This window comes from Melozone crissalis, unplaced genomic scaffold (genome assembly GCF_028551555.1).
Source record: "Melozone crissalis strain CALT ecotype California unplaced genomic scaffold, PUWL_Pcris_2 ptg000062l_1, whole genome shotgun sequence".
In the NCBI taxonomy this organism is placed as follows: domain Eukaryota; kingdom Metazoa; phylum Chordata; class Aves; order Passeriformes; family Passerellidae; genus Melozone; species Melozone crissalis.
The window spans coordinates 4,443,448-4,457,307 of NW_026535840.1; the positions used below are offsets into that span (position 1 = coordinate 4,443,448).

Consider the following 13,860-nt stretch of genomic DNA (forward strand, 5'->3'; position numbering starts at 1 on the left):
CGGCGCGGTAACCTTGGCAGCGCCCCCCCCCGCGCATGCGCCCAGCGCGCCTCCCCCCCTCCCCCCCTTCCCGCCATGCTGCCGCTGCCGCCGCGCCTCCGCCTGCTCCTCCGTGAGGGGCTCCCGCCGCTCCCTCAGGCTCCCCCATCCCCGCCTGCCCCTCGCCCAATGCCGCCTTTCACCTTCACCCCCCGCCGCCTCCAGCTCGGCCCGCAGCACCCGCTGCTGGAGGTGAGGCGGGGCCGTGAGGGGGCCGCTGTTATTGCGGGGCTGCAGGGTTCGCGCTGTGCCCCGAGCCCTGCCCGCCCCACAGATAGCGCCGCTCTCTGCTCCTCTCTAGGATGGGGACGTGCACAGGCACCTCTACCTGCAGGGCGTCCTCACCAGCCTCGAGGAGGTGGCCGAGAGGCCCAGGTAAGTGAGGCGGGCTCGGAGTCTGCCCGTCATGGCATCAAGGAATGGTTTGGGTTGGAAAATCATCTCATTTCTCCCCCCCTGCCATGGGCACGGACACCTTCATCTACCCCAGGCTGCTCCGAGCCCTGTCCAGCCCGGCCTTGGGCACTCCCAGGGATCCCCACAGCTTCTCTGGGTTCCTGCAGCTGGTCCAAGCGGGAAGGCCAGGCCTGGGGGAGAATCCTGGTCTTGCTCTCATGTTTAAAAGTCAGGACGTACTTTTGAGTGTTGTGTGAGGTTCACCTTTGGATGCCTCTTATCCTAGCAGGACTGTGCTGGATGACTGAGCTGTCATCCACAACTGCAACTTTTAGCCCAGACAGCTAATTTATTAATTAATGGCTTGTTTGTCCTTCAACAGGAGCACGATCTAGATGATCCTGGAGCCGTAATGGTTAATAAGTTTCCAATGGCAAATAAGTTTGCATCTGCCGGCGCCATCACGATCTTTGTTCGTTGCACCTGGCATTTAATATTAAATATTAGTCATAAAAAAAAAGCCACAAATGTTGTGGCTGCAGGTGTGGGCCTGGTGGAAGGTGTCCCTGCCCATGGCAAGGGGCTGGAGTCAGATGAGCTTTGTGGTCCAATCCAAGATAAAGTCATCTAGAGGGGATGTTTGCAGCTGAAAATAAGGCTCTAATTTAGCTTAAAGTCATTATTTCCCTGCAGGGCTCTGATTTAGCTTAAAGCCCTGATTTCCCTGCAGGGCTCTAATTTAACTCAAAGCCCTGATTTCTCTGCAGGGCTCTGATTTAACTCAAAGCCCTGATTTCCCTGCAGGGCTCTGATTTAACTCAAAGCCCTGATTTCCCTGCAGGGTGTCCGAGTTCAGCTGCCACATCTCTGGCTGCAGCCAGGTGTTTGACACGCTGGAGGGCTATGAGCACCACTACAACACCCTGCACAGGAATGTCTGCTCCTTCTGCAAGCGCTCCTTTCCCTCTGGGAACCTCCTGGACATCCACATCTTGGAGTGGCACGACTCCCTCTTCCAGATCATGGCTGAAAAGCAAAATATGGTGAGCTGCCATGCCCAGCCCTTGCCTGGTGGTTGGTGTGTGGTTGGTTTTTCCCAGTTATGTGGGTTTTTTTCCCTTTCTCCTCCCTGCCTTGCAGTACCAGTGTCTGGTGGAAGGCTGCACGGAGAAGTTCAGGAGCAGCAAGGACAGGAAGGATCACTTGGTGACTGTGCACCTGTATCCTGCTGACTTTCGGTTTGACAGGCCCAAGAAGGCGAAAAGGTAACTGCAGAACTTTCCTCTTGAGGGAATTGGGGTTGTCCAGCTCTGAGGTGACCCCACTGTGGCCTGAGGGAGCTATGGGAAACATGGAGAGACTCTTTACAAGGGATGGGGTGCCAGGAAAACAGGGAATGGCTTCCCATTCCCAGAGGGCAGGTAGAGATGGGATATTGGGAAGGAATCCATCCCAGATGGACTTGTTTCCTCGTGAACCACCTTTGATTTCCTTGGCTCTGGGCTCACTGGCAGCTCCTGAGCCAGGATGTAAAATTTTATCTCTGCAGTGGCTCCAAGCACACAAACTCTCCCGTGGAGCAGGGCAGCAGCATTCCCATGGATGTGAGTGTGGAGAGGGCAGAGCAATCCCAAGGGAATGCCATGGAAACAGGGCCTGAGGAGAGCATGGAGATCTCCCAGCCTGCAGCCAGCCCTGGCCCCTCACTGCCAGAGAAACGGCTCTACAAATCCAGGTCAGTACTCTGGCCTCAGGGCAAGGGGGCTGGGACCACTCCAGCTTCTCAGCCCTCTGCAGCATGGCTTGGGCTGCTCTGTGCTGAGGATAAACCAGGCAGGAATCCCAGGTGTGCTTCCAAGGGCATTTTTGAAAGGAGGAGGTGTAAGGAAGAGCAGGACATGGGTATGCTGTGGGAACTGTGTTTGCCCAGCTGATCTCTTCCCAAGCTATTGCAGGATGCTGTTTCTGCTCTCCTGTTCCTCATCCTCAACCACTGCAGGAATCCCACATGTGCTTCCAAAGCCATTTTTGAAAGAAGGTGTAAGGAAGAGCAGGCTGTGCTTGTTTGCCCAGCTGATCTCTTCCCAAGGTATTGCAGGTTGCTGCTTCTGCTCTCCTGCTCCTCATTCTTAACCACTGCAGGAATTCCAGGTGTGCTTCCAAAGGCATTTTTGAGAGAAGGAAGGAAGAGCAGGACATGGATATGCTGTGGGAGCTGTGTTTATCTGCCCTCTCTTCCCAAGGTATTGCAGGTTGCTGCTTCTGCTCTCCTGCTCCTTATTCTTAACCATTGCAGGAATCCCAAAAGTGCTTCCAAAGCCATTTTTGAAAGAAGGAAGGAAGAGCAGGACATGGGTATGCTGTGGGAGCTGTGTTTGCCCAGCTGATCTCTTCCCAAGCTATTGCAGGATGCTGTTTCTGCTCTCCTGCTCCTCATCCTCAACCACTGCAGGAATCCCACATGTGCTTCCAAAGCCATTTTTGAAAGAAGGAGGTGTAAGGAAGAGCAGGCTGTGGGAGCTGTTTGTCTGCCCAGCTGATCTCTTCCCAAGATATTGCAGGATGCTGCTTCTGCCCTCCTGCTCCTCATTCTTAACCACTGCAGGAATTCCAGGTGTGCTTCCAAAGCCATTTTTGAAAGAAGGAGGCATAAGGAAGAGCAGGATGTGGGTATGCTGTGGGAGCTGTGTTTGTCTGCCCAGCTGATCTCTTCCCAAAGTATTGCAGGTTTCTACCTCTGCTCTCCTGCTCCTCATCCTCAACCACTGCAGCTGCCCAGGTGTAACATTTGGCAACACACCTTGCTGCAAAGAGCCTCCAGGACAGGAATGTGCAGAGTACACCGGAAATCCAACCAGTATTTCACCCATTCTTTAAATTATTTACATGTCCTGCTCCTCCCATACCTTGCTTTTCTCACTCTGGGAGCTTAAAATGCCCCACAGAGCATTCAGCATCCCAGTGAGCCTGTGAGGGCTGGATCCTCACATGGATTAAAGGCTGTGTCCCTTTCCAGGATCCCATCCACAATTTGTTTTGGACAAGGTGCCACCCGAGGATTTAAAGGACCACGGAAAAAAGTCTGAAGGTCAGTGCAGCAGATTTGTACAACATGGAGCCAGTGCCACCAGGGATATTTCCAGTTCCCACTCTGGAATAAACCAGCCAAACCAGTTAAAGCTCTGCCAGCATTTGGGCACGTGTTCCTGATGTCAAACATCACCCATCTGAGTTAAGAATCCTCAATATTTGAGGAAGAAGAACCCAGAACATGTGGTAAGGTGTTAAGGAAACTGTCCTGCAGCTGAGGCTGCACAGGATTGGGTATTTTATTTTTTGCCTCTTGGGGGTAAAAAAATGGATTGAAGAAGTTACAAGATGACAAGGGGACTGTATGGAAGCTGGAATAACTGAGAAGAGAAAATGGGGGGAAAAACCCCATTGGTTCTCAGTTCTGACTTCCTCCATCTCACTGAAATCTCCTCTGCACCCCGGCACCTGCTCTGAAAGGTCTGTCTGGGCCAGAAGAAGCATTTTCACAGGGAGTTGAAATAAAGTGACTTCCAAGCAGGTGAATAAATAAAAGGAATTTTTACAAACTTGCTTCATAGTGAGTACAAGTGCTGTTTTGAAACCCAGACCTGTGGAATGGACCTCCCTCCCTTTGCTGCAAATGCTGCCAAAGTCAGGTTGGGATGGAGGTTGTTTTCCCTCTCACCTTTCCTTTTGTAATCTCATCCTCCTGGAAAAAACCTGGAAACTCACTGGTGAATCCTGACACTCAAAAATTGTGCATAAGGGAAAAAAAAAAAAAAAAAAAAGTTTCTGGAACAATGTTTATCCAAGAAGCTTAGGATCTATAATTGCAATTTTTTCCCTTCCCCCTCCCAGTGAGGAATAGAAGATCAAAGGGGCTTTGAAAAATCCTTGCAAATGGGAGCAGGGAATGATGTTTACGGAGATGTAGGAGATTTCCTAGTGAGTTTTAAAAAGCTTTGCTCTGTTTAGAACTCATCCAGCCCTAATCCCTGCTCCGTGGGCTCTGCAGAGGGCTGTCTCCAGCAGGCAAAGCCTGCAGCCACAGAACTGCCCAGGGACATCTCTCAGCAGGGACCAAAGATCACTTCCAACGCTAAAGCCCTGAAGGAGGCTCTTTCCCCACACTGGGATAGCTGGGAAGGGGAAGCAGGCCTTGGCATGTGATAGTGCAAAGGTCAGGCAGCAGCCCAGCCTCCTCTTCCTCACTGTGTTCAGGAGTTCTGACCTTGGAATTCCTTTTTCCCAGGCTCCCTGAAAGCCTGTCCTTGCTGCTGGGAGACAAATTGAAGTTTCTGATTGTCTCCTAGGCACCAGCTTTTCCCAGAGTCCAACAAATTATTTCCCAGCTGGCCAGTGGCTGTCAAAAATCCTTATTTCAAGCAAAACTTGAATTTCCCATCTCTCCAGAAATCGTGCACTGGCAGGAGGACACGGAGCTGCCTGGAGAGCCCAGAGGTGCACGGGGTGCCATGTCCCTGAGCAGCGGGACCTGGATCGAATCGGGGCCGGGAGGGACACGGGATGGGCGGGACGTGGATCCACCAGGGACAGGAGGGACTCGGGATGGGCGGCAGCGGGACCTGGATTCACCCAGGGAAAGGAGGGACACGGGACGGGCAGGAGCGGGATCTGGATTCACCAGGGACAGGAGGGACACGGGATGGGTGAGAGCGGTACCTGGATCCAGGCGGGGACAGGAGGGACACGGGATGGGCGAGAGCGGGACCTGGATACACCCAGGGACATGGGATGGGCAGGAGCAGCACCTGGATCCACCAGGGACAGGAGGGACACGGGATGGGCGGGATCGGAATCCACCCAGGGACAGGAGGGACACGGGATGGGCAGGAGCAGCCCCTGGAGCCACTCAGGGACAGGAGGGACACGGGATGGGCGGGAGCGGGATCGAGATCCACCCAGGGACAGGAGGGACACGGGATGGGCTGGAGCGGGACCTGGATCCACCCAGTGCCAGCAGGCTGCCACGGGGCGGGCAAAGTGCGAGGCAGGTGTGACAAAAGGCAGCCACGGACAGGTAGGTCTGTGCCAGCCCGGTGGGCACGGGGGGTGCTGGGGTCAGGGAGGAGCTGTGGCCACGGGAACAGGGTGTGTCACAGCTTGTGCCACCATCTCTGCCATCCCTCTCTTCTCCACCCGAGGACCATGGGGCTCCGCAGTGTGACCATCCTGCTGGGCACGGCCCTGCTCCTGCTGGCACCCGGCAGCACCCAGGTGAGCCCTGCCTCCCCTGCCCTCCCGCTGTCCCCTCTGCTGAGGGCACCCACGTGTGACCCCTGCCACCCCTCGGGATCCCCTTGTCTTTCTCCCCACAGGCTCTGAGCAGCTTCTGGTGGAAGCACCTGGCCACAGTGCAGGATTTGGCTGAGGAAAGGTAAGGGGTGCTCACGTCTGGCTTGCCAAAACCAATAATGGGAAAGTGTTTCAGGAGGGAATAAATTGTTGCTTTGTGCCCCCCTTGTTGCTTTGTGCCCCCCAAAATGAAGGGAATCCCAGCTCCATCTCCCTCCCCAAGTTATGCAAACTCTCTGACCATCCTGCTGGTTTCTCTATTCCTTTTGTGAAACAAATATTTAAGTTTGCACCCTGAGGTCCTAACTGGTGCTTCCTGGGCTGTGGGCAACCTCACCAGGGTCCCTGCACCCCACTGGGGTGGGACTCTCCTGGCACAGGGGGGTATTTGGCAACCTCTCCTTGATTTTGTTCTCTCTTCCAGCATCCTGGGTGTGGGAACACCAGAGGAGGGTGAACCAGGTATAAAGGTCTTCTCCAGCAGTGCCTGGGCTCAGAGGGGCCCACCCCAAGGCCAGGCAAGGCCAGAAGAGGATGGTGACCACCTGTACCAGCCCCAGGATGATGCCAGGGAGACCCGTGTGCCATTCTGGATGCCAGTCCCAGAGGTGCAGAATGGCCCGGAGGAGGATCGTGACCACCTGTACCACCCCCAGGACAATGCCAGGGAGGTCAATGCCCGTGTGCCATTCTGGATGCCAGCCCCAAAGGTGCAGAATGGCCCAGAGGAGGATCTTGACTACATCCACCATGGCTGAGTGCAGATGTGCCTGGGCTGTGAAATGAGGGGTGGGAGCTGCCCCTGGGGTTTCCTAGGGAAATTTGTCTCTCTACCCAGCCTTGAGCGTCACCAATAAATCCATCCCTTCTCCACAACCTGGTGGGCTCCTCATTGCTGCCAGAAACCTGCTGGGGCCCCCAAATGTGCAGGAACTCCCTCAGGGTTACCCCAAGGCGCCAGGCAGGGTGAGGATGATGCCCTAGGACAGAAGACTCAGCCCATCATCCCAGTTCAGGTGAGGCTGAGGCAAACTCAGCACATTGGTTGTGCCCCAGAAGGTGCCACAGGCTGGGGAGCACCCAGCCCTTTGCTCCACGAGGCTGCTCTTGCCCAGCCCATCATGGAGACCAGTGAGGGAGCGTGGGGGGGCTCAGTGAACCCCAACATTTCCCAGCCACGGCAGGACCTCGCAGCAAGGATGCCCCGTGTCCCAGCAGCACCTAGAAAACCCTTTAATAGCGAAGGCCGAGGCAGTCCCCACTGCTGGCTGTCACCCCGAGCATGGCTCGCCGACGGGTCCCGGTCCCCTGGGCGGGGTAAGGCAGGGGTGGACGGGCTGCAGGAGGCCGTGGGGACCTGCACCACCCCAGGGACCTGCAGCTGCTGGGCTCAGCTGTCGGTGAACTTGGCCTTGCGCTTCTCCACGAATGCCGTCATCCCCTCCTCGCGGTCACTCTGGGACAAGCAGAGAGGTGAGGTGACAGTGAGCCTCGGGGGGGGCTGCAGTGACCCTGTTGTCCCTCATGCCACGAGGGATGCCTGTTATCCCTCACCCCCCTACTCACGGTGGCAAAGGTGGCGTAGAAGAGGCGCTTCTCTGTCCTGTTCCCCTCTGTCAGCGTCGTTTCGAAGGCTGAAAGCAAGGGAGAAGTTGGGGAGACCCCTCTGCCTGGCCCTGCAGCCCCCCCAGGGGGTTCCCAGTCGGCCCCCAGCCCCTACCAGCATTGACTGACTCCTTTGCCATGGCAGCCACCAGCTTGGAGTTCCTGGCGATCTTCTCAGCGCAGGCAATGGCTGCGTCCAGCAGCTTGTCCACAGGGTAGACCTTGCTGACCAGACCTAGGACGGGCAGTGGGACGTGGGGGGATGGCTCTCTGCCAGATCCCTGCAGTGCCAGGGCTGTCCCACAGCCCTACCTGCCTCCTTGGCCTCCTGTGCTGAAATCTGGTCCCCGGTGAGCACCATCTCCATTGCCAGCGACTTCCCCACTGCCCTGGTCAGCCTCTGCGTGCCGCCAGCACCTGGGGCATCGAGGGGAGAGGTTCAGAGAGGGCTCCCACCCCAGCTGGGATGGAAGCCCCTGGCAGGTGCTGCTGCTCACCTGGGATGGTTCCCAGCAGGATTTCGGGTTGCCCGAACTGCGCCTTCTCCCCGGCATAGATGATGTCGCACATCATGGCCAGCTCGCAGCCGCCTCCCAGCTGGCATGGGGAGGCACAGATGGGTCAGGGGTGCCAGGGTGGGGACAGGGGGTGCAGGGAGGTGTGGGGGGCACTCACGGCGTAGCCATTGACGGCGGCAATGATGGGTTTGCGGACCGTGGCGACCTTGTCCCAGCCGGCCAGGAAGCCACCGCGGTAGCACTGCTGGAAGGTCTTTTTCTGCATCTCCTTGATGTCCGCACCAGCTGCAAAGGAAAGTGCAGTGGGACTCCAATCCCCTCCAAAACTCTGGGGTGAGCAGAGGCCACGGTCCTACCTGCGAAGGCTTTCTGGCTGCCGGTGAGGATGATGGCTCCCACGTTCGGGTCGCACTCCATGGTCTCCAGGGCCCGCCCCAGCTCCGCCATCAGTCCCTCGCAGAGCGCATTGAGCGCCTGCGGCCGGTTCAGCTGGATCAGCCCCACGTTCTTCATTGCCCCCGTCTTCTGCACCAGCAGGTACCGGAATGGAGCCCCTGCCCGCCACAGCAGCACTGCCCCGTTAGCCACCGGCAGCCGGGCACCGGGCGGGCCCCGGCCGCACCCCGCCAACCGTCACCCCAGGCTATTTAAGGGCGACCTTGGTGGCGGCGGTCACCGGCAGCCGGCGGGACGGGCTCGGAGGGGCTCCCAGTGCCACCCTAGCCCGCGAAGATGAAGCCCCGTGACCATCCTGTGCTGGGACCCAGTGCTGGGACGGGGTGCACGGTCCAGCGGCCCCGGTGCCCGGTGCCGGGCCGCAGTGCCGGTGCCCTGGTATGCAGCGCCGCTGCCCATACATGGCGCAGGGCCCCGGTGCCCGGTGATGGGCTCTGGAGCGCAGCTGCGGAAACACGTGCAACTCGCTAGGCACAGGCCCGGTGCCGGGACCGTACCTTGCGCTAGGTCCCGGTGCCCGGTGCTGTGGCCCCGGTGCACAACCCAGAGACTCGGTGCCCGGCGCTGGGACCGCACACGGAGTAGGGACGCGGTGTCCGGTGTCGTGGCCTAGTGCACAGCCCAAGGACCACGAGCAGGTCGATGGGCATTGCCCGGGGCTACGACCGTGCCCGGTGCAGGGACCCGGTGCCCTGCGCTGAGCACAGGGCTGGGCCAAGCCCACCCCCCCGCGGTGCCCCCCCGGTGTCCCGGTGCTCACCGTCGCTGCAGCCCCGAGCGCCGCAGGGGGCGCGGAGCGGCGGCGGGAGGCGCGCTCGAGGCAGCGCAGTGGCGGCGGCAGCAGCGGGCCGCAGGAACGCTCGCAGCGCGGCGGCCATGGCGGAGCGCGGAGCGAGCTCCGCCCCTCCCGCCGCCGCCCATTGGTGCAGCCGGCCCCGCCCCGCCAGGCGCCGTTTCCATTGGCCGAGGCAGGGCGAGGGGCGGGGCCGGGCCCCCCGGGCCGTGTGAGGGGGCGCGGGGGCCGCCCCGAGCGGGGGTCCCGCCGTGCTGCCCGCGGGGCTCGGCGGGCCGGGACGGCGGCGTGTGCGGAGCTTAGGGGCGGGGAACGGGGAGGGAAGGGGAAAGGGTGAGGAGGGGGGATTCCCCCGCCGCCCCCCGTGCGGGGAGTGGGGGGAGTGCGGGGGGCGCGGCGGGAGCGCGGCAGCGGGAGCGCGGCCAGGGAGGAGTGGAGAGGAGCGGAACGAGCCGGCGGCATCCCCGGGTCCGGTGAGCCCCGCGGCTGGGGAGGGAGGGGAGGGCGTGTGAGTGCGCCCTGCGGCGGGGTGTGTGCGAAGCCGGGGAAACGCGTGGGTGCGAGCGTGTGCGGGAGCGCCATCCCCACGCTGTGCGGAGCGTCACCCGCAGGGTTCTGCGGAGCGCAGAGCGTGTGCGAGTGTGTGCGGGAGCGAGCAGCACCCACAGGGGCGTGCGGGATCGTGCGTGTGCGGGAGCATCATCCCCAGGGGCGTGCGGGAGCGAGCGTGTGCAGGAGCATCATCCGCAGGGGTGGGGGGAGCGCGTTTATGCAACGCGGGGTGGTGCGTGTGCTGTGACACAGGCGTGCGCGGCCGCAGCACACGCCACAGGCGCAGCGGGACGCGGCGGTGCGCGGTCCCCGGCCCCAGCCGGGCGCGGCTGAGCGGCGGGGCTCTCCCTCCCTCCCTCCCTGCGGCAGGTGCGGGATGCGGCGGAGCGCGGCGGCGTGCTGGGCGCTGGTGCTGCTGGCCGCCACCTTCTGCGACACGGTGGCCGGCAAGGGTGGGCGCGGCGGTGCCCGCGGGGCGGCCCGCGGCGCGGCGCGGGGGGCGGCCCGCAGCCGGCCGAGGGCGGCCGTGCCCCGGTACGGCTCGGCCGGGGCGGCCCTGCGCGTGGCGGGGGCGGCGGCGGCGGGAGCGGCGGCCGGCGTGGCGGCGGGGGCGGCCCTGCGCCGGGCCCGGCTCTCCGGTGAGCTGCAAGCGGGAGACGGCGTCGAGTACCGCGACGGCAACTGGACGGCGGCCGCCAGCGCCTGGACCTCCGCCGCGCCGGCCGCCGGGGGCCCGCCGAGCCGGGCGCTGCCCTGGCTCTGCCCGCTGGCCGCCCTCCTCCGCCGCTGATGGATTTCGGGGGACCTGACTGTGCCCGGTGCACCCAAGACGCCGCGAGGACCGGCCACCCCCCACGGGGCTGAGCCCCACGCCCCGGGCGAGCAGCGGCTCCCGGGGATACGGCCACCCACCGCCGGCGGGGCAGGACCCCCGCGGAAGACTCTTCACGACCACCACCCCTGCACACCGAGCCGAACCCCGCCGGCTCGGGCACCCCTCCGCACCGCGCCCCTGTCCGTGGCCTCGCCGTGTCCGGAGGCCGAGGAGGCGGCAATAAAATTGGGCGAAAGCAAATGTGGCTGGATGCGGGGCGAGGGGCGGGACCCTGGGATGGCCAGAGATCGGCCCCTGCCCACACAGGGTTTATTTCGGGATGGAGGCTCCAGAGCAGGCCAAACCCAGAGAGGAAACAGCTCCCTGGTGAGGAAGCAGCTCCCTGGTGAGGGAACAGCTCCCTGGCGGCTTCCAGGTGCCAGCCGGAGGCACCAGCCGTGCCTCAGGCTCTCCATGGGAGCATCACAACAGCGACACCACAGGACATCCCGTCCCCGCGGCTTCTTGCCCCAAACCGGGGACAGCCCTGGCAGAGCCGCCTCAATCACATCCCATGGCTCCCTGCTGAGGTGTCCCCAGCTCCAAGGGGCACCAGGGTGTCCCCAGTCCCCACGGCTGCCGGCAATGCCTGTCCATGATGGGTCTCAGTCCAGTGTCACCCTGCCCAGGCGTCCTGCTCGGAAGTCCCGCAGGAACTCGTAGGCAGCAGCTGGGTAGTTGAGCATCATCATGTTGACATTCCCTGGAGGTGGCAGCAGATACAGGAGTGTCAGTGCAGCCTGGCACTGCCCTGGAATCCCCAAAACTCCCAAGCACCCCGGATCACCCACCTGTGCCTGTGAGCACCTTCACCTTCTGCGTGCGGCCCTGGCTGAGGGCCACGTGCTTGAGCAGGGGCTCGATGTGGTCGCAGGGCTGGCCCAGCCCGTAGCGCTGCACGTACCTGCCAGAGGACATGGCTCACACCCCCAAACTCCCTGGGCAGGGCATCTCCATCACCCATGGCATCTCCATCACCATCTCCATGACCCTCTTGGCACCCTTCCCTGCTGGCTCACCTGAACTGCTGCTGCTTGTTCAGGGTGTACAGCAGGTAGTCGGCCATGACGTCCTCCCCCACCAGGTGGTCACGGATGGCTCCTGGAAAAGAGGGTCAGGCCCCAGCTTCCCTCAGCCCTGCCTAGCCCTGGCCAACCCTCCTTCCAGCCCTCACACACGGGGTGTGAGCAGCAGTGTGGCCCCAGCCTCACCACACAGTGCCAGCTTCATGCCCGTCTCCACATCCCCCAGCCGGGGGGGCAACACGCCGGGGGTGTCCACCAGGTACATCAGGGGCTTCTCACACACCTGGCATGGGCAGGCAGGCCTGCTAATTAGCACCACAGGGCTAACGAGCGAGGCACTGAGCTTCAGTTAAGTTCTTGCTGAAAAGGGGGCCTGAGCAACCCCTCAGTGAGCCTGGAGCTTTCCTGGATGCAGGGACGGTACCTGGATCCTGGACAGCACTGCCTTGGTGATCCCTGGCTCTCCCCCCACCGCAGTGGCTTTGCCTGGGGGCACAGACAGAGTCAGGGACATGGTGGCACTGTGCCCTGCTGCCCCCCGAGCCCTGGCACCGTGCAGGAATACCCTTCTTGAGGTGCAGCCTCCGCAGGGAGTTGATGAGCGAGGACTTGCCCACGTTGGGCACGCCGATCACCAGGATGTTGTGCTCGGAGCTCTGCCAGCCAGGGAGACACGGGCAAGGAGCAGCTGGTTACCAACCACCCCCTGCAGCAGCAGGGAAATGTCCCAGGGTTTGCCCTTCCAGGCTTTTCTGGCACATGTGGGAGCAGCCTCATCCCTTGGCTGGAGAGGGGGTGACCCTCCCTCTGCTCTGCACTGGGGCAGCCTCACCTCCTGCCTTGGGGGCACCACAATATAAAAGAGATGTAAAGCTGTCAGGGAGTGTCCAAAGGAGCAGAGCACACTGAGGTCAGACCTCCCCAGGGGCTGCAGCTCCTCCCCAGGGCAGCTCCCATCTCTGCTCTCTGGGACAGGGACAGGACCAGGGAATGGCTGGAGCTGTGCCAGGATCGAGATCAGGGCAAGGTTCTTCCCCTAGAGGGTGCTGGGCACTGCCCAGGCTCTCATGGCCCTGAGGCTGCCAGAGCTCCAGGAGAGCTTGGACACTGCTCCAGGGATGCCCAGGGTGGGGTTGTTGGGGTGTCTGTGTGGGGCCAGGAGCTGGACTGGGTGATCTTTGTGGGTCCCTTCCAACCCAGGATGTTCTGTGCCCCGGTGCATGTGCCTCACCTCGGCCCTGTGGTAGCGTGGGCCATCGGCCACCAGCCTGGCAACCATGGGGACAACCTGCAGAGGGACAGGGCTGTCACTCTGTGCCCTGGCTGGCAGCAGCCACTCGCTTGGTGACACTGTAACAGCGGGATGTGCACAATGGTGGCTGAGCAGAGGACTCAAGGAAAGGGAAGGGGGAAAGGGAGCAGCCAGCTGGAGCACCGAGGGCTCCCCCTGGGGCTCACCAGGGAGCAGGGCTGGGCTGCTGCCCCATTACCTTCTTGACATTGACATCACGCTGGCAGTCAGTGAACACTACATGCGAGCATCCCTGCTGCCTGAGCTGCTCCAAAACCTCCTTCAGGGGACGGGAGGAAGCACTGCTGTCACCTGCCTGTGACACTGCCACTGTCGCCCGCCCTGCCCTGCCCCGGCGCTCACCGGCTGCCGGCGGGGATCCGCCAGATCCACCTTGTTCAGCACCAGGACGTGAGGGCGGATGCCCAGCGCCTCCTGCAGCGCGGGGTTCCGGCCCGACAGCGGAATGTGCCTGCGCTAAGGACAGTGACCGCAAGAGCGTAGCGGGAGGGGATGGAGAGGAGGCGGAGAGGGACAGGGGTGGTGTGGAGGGACAAGGGGCAGGGTTGTCCGGCAGCTGTGCAGGATATCCGAGCGTCGTGCACCTCCACCAGGCAGTCGGCGCGGCGCAGCGCCAGCCGCATCTGCCGCAGGCCTGCAGCGCACAGCACAGCGCGGGGTGAGCGCTCGGCGGGGAGGCCGAGGAGCCCGACCCGCCGCGCTGCCGCCGCTCACCTTTGGCCATGTGCCGCGGGAACCACGAGGCCACATCGCGGCCGCCGAACTCGAAGCGCTCCCGGAACGCTCCCGGCGCCGTCCCCGCCGCCCTCAGCGCTGCCCACACCCGCATGGCTGCGGCGCGTCACTTCCGCCGCGACCGGAAGCCGCCTCAGTGACAGCTATGGCGGAGCCGCCGCCGCCGCCGCCGCCGCCACCGGGGCCTCAGGGAGGTCCGGCCGCGC

General features: G+C 62.0%; 5 protein-coding genes across 6 annotated transcripts; 3 read left to right on the plus strand and 2 right to left on the minus strand.

Annotated features, from left to right (window-relative positions):
• Positions 1-70: 70 nt before the first annotated feature.
• Positions 71-5,039, plus strand: ZNF511 (zinc finger protein 511). Of its 2 annotated transcripts, none has more exons than XR_008483840.1 (7): positions 71-231; positions 341-414; positions 1,277-1,478; positions 1,576-1,700; positions 1,985-2,170; positions 3,452-4,006; positions 4,882-5,039. XR_008483840.1 is itself a non-coding variant. In XM_054288410.1 (7 exons), the coding sequence occupies exons 1-6, from the start codon at positions 76-78 to the stop codon at positions 3,519-3,521; spliced, it is 813 nt and encodes a 270-aa protein (XP_054144385.1). In that variant the 5' UTR covers positions 71-75; the 3' UTR covers positions 3,522-3,523; positions 4,882-5,039. The 2 variants fall into 2 exon arrangements, 1 of the variants encoding a protein (XP_054144385.1); XM_054288410.1 differs by having other exon boundaries at positions 3,452-3,523.
• Positions 5,040-5,397: 358 nt separating this feature from the next.
• Positions 5,398-6,608, plus strand: PRAP1 (proline rich acidic protein 1). The gene is made up of 3 exons (XM_054288456.1): positions 5,398-5,706; positions 5,808-5,866; positions 6,209-6,608. The coding sequence occupies exons 1-3, from the start codon at positions 5,413-5,415 to the stop codon at positions 6,540-6,542; spliced, it is 687 nt and encodes a 228-aa protein (XP_054144431.1). The 5' UTR covers positions 5,398-5,412; the 3' UTR covers positions 6,543-6,608.
• Positions 6,609-6,995: 387 nt separating this feature from the next.
• ECHS1 (enoyl-CoA hydratase, short chain 1) lies at positions 6,996-9,241 on the minus strand. The gene is made up of 8 exons (XM_054288428.1): positions 9,124-9,241; positions 8,264-8,461; positions 8,065-8,192; positions 7,887-7,986; positions 7,702-7,806; positions 7,505-7,624; positions 7,351-7,418; positions 6,996-7,240 (listed from the first exon to the last, which is right to left on the minus strand). The coding sequence occupies exons 1-8, from the start codon at positions 9,239-9,241 to the stop codon at positions 7,175-7,177; spliced, it is 903 nt and encodes a 300-aa protein (XP_054144403.1). The 3' UTR covers positions 6,996-7,174.
• Positions 9,242-9,547: 306 nt separating this feature from the next.
• Positions 9,548-10,783, plus strand: SPRN (shadow of prion protein). Its single transcript, XM_054288409.1, has 2 exons — positions 9,548-9,629; positions 10,078-10,783. Exon 2 carries the CDS (start codon positions 10,085-10,087, stop codon positions 10,496-10,498), a length of 414 nt encoding a protein of 137 aa, XP_054144384.1. The 5' UTR covers positions 9,548-9,629; positions 10,078-10,084; the 3' UTR covers positions 10,499-10,783.
• A 28-nt stretch (positions 10,784-10,811) lies between these two features.
• On the minus strand, positions 10,812-13,756 carry MTG1 (mitochondrial ribosome associated GTPase 1). The gene is made up of 11 exons (XM_054288408.1): positions 13,634-13,756; positions 13,487-13,553; positions 13,262-13,364; positions 13,098-13,178; positions 12,839-12,895; positions 12,173-12,263; positions 12,032-12,093; positions 11,794-11,890; positions 11,602-11,683; positions 11,374-11,486; positions 10,812-11,285 (listed from the first exon to the last, which is right to left on the minus strand). Exons 1-11 carry the CDS (start codon positions 13,746-13,748, stop codon positions 11,188-11,190), a joined length of 966 nt encoding a protein of 321 aa, XP_054144383.1. The 5' UTR covers positions 13,749-13,756; the 3' UTR covers positions 10,812-11,187.
• Positions 13,757-13,860: the final 104 nt, after the last annotated feature.

Excerpts from the sequence above, each read along its gene's own strand:
- MTG1 (XM_054288408.1), bottom strand. The coding sequence starts at position 13,748 with ATGCGGGTGTGGGCAGCGCTGAGGGCGGCGGGGACGGCGCCGGGAGCG. Across the intron at positions 13,179-13,261 it reads CGGATCCCCGCCGGCAGCCG|GAGGTTTTGGAGCAGCTCAG; the intron begins GTGAGCGCCGGG and ends CGTCCCCTGAAG. Across the intron at positions 12,896-13,097 it reads GTGATGTCAATGTCAAGAAG|GTTGTCCCCATGGTTGCCAG; the intron begins GTAATGGGGCAG and ends GTCCCTCTGCAG.
- ECHS1 (XM_054288428.1), bottom strand. The coding sequence starts at position 9,241 with ATGGCCGCCGCGCTGCGAGCGTTCCTGCGGCCCGCTGCTGCCGCCGCC. Across the intron at positions 7,807-7,886 it reads CCTGCTGGGAACCATCCCAG|GTGCTGGCGGCACGCAGAGG; the intron begins GTGAGCAGCAGC and ends TCGATGCCCCAG. Across the intron at positions 7,241-7,350 it reads TCTACGCCACCTTTGCCACC|AGTGACCGCGAGGAGGGGAT; the intron begins GTGAGTAGGGGG and ends TGCTTGTCCCAG.
- PRAP1 (XM_054288456.1), top strand. The coding sequence starts at position 5,413 with ATGGGCTGGAGCGGGACCTGGATCCACCCAGTGCCAGCAGGCTGCCAC. Across the intron at positions 5,707-5,807 it reads TGGCACCCGGCAGCACCCAG|GCTCTGAGCAGCTTCTGGTG; the intron begins GTGAGCCCTGCC and ends TTCTCCCCACAG. Across the intron at positions 5,867-6,208 it reads CAGGATTTGGCTGAGGAAAG|CATCCTGGGTGTGGGAACAC; the intron begins GTAAGGGGTGCT and ends TCTCTCTTCCAG.
- ZNF511 (XM_054288410.1), top strand. The coding sequence starts at position 76 with ATGCTGCCGCTGCCGCCGCGCCTCCGCCTGCTCCTCCGTGAGGGGCTC. Across the intron at positions 415-1,276 it reads GAGGTGGCCGAGAGGCCCAG|GGTGTCCGAGTTCAGCTGCC; the intron begins GTAAGTGAGGCG and ends ATTTCCCTGCAG. Across the intron at positions 1,479-1,575 it reads TGGCTGAAAAGCAAAATATG|TACCAGTGTCTGGTGGAAGG; the intron begins GTGAGCTGCCAT and ends CCTGCCTTGCAG.
- SPRN (XM_054288409.1), top strand. The coding sequence starts at position 10,085 with ATGCGGCGGAGCGCGGCGGCGTGCTGGGCGCTGGTGCTGCTGGCCGCC.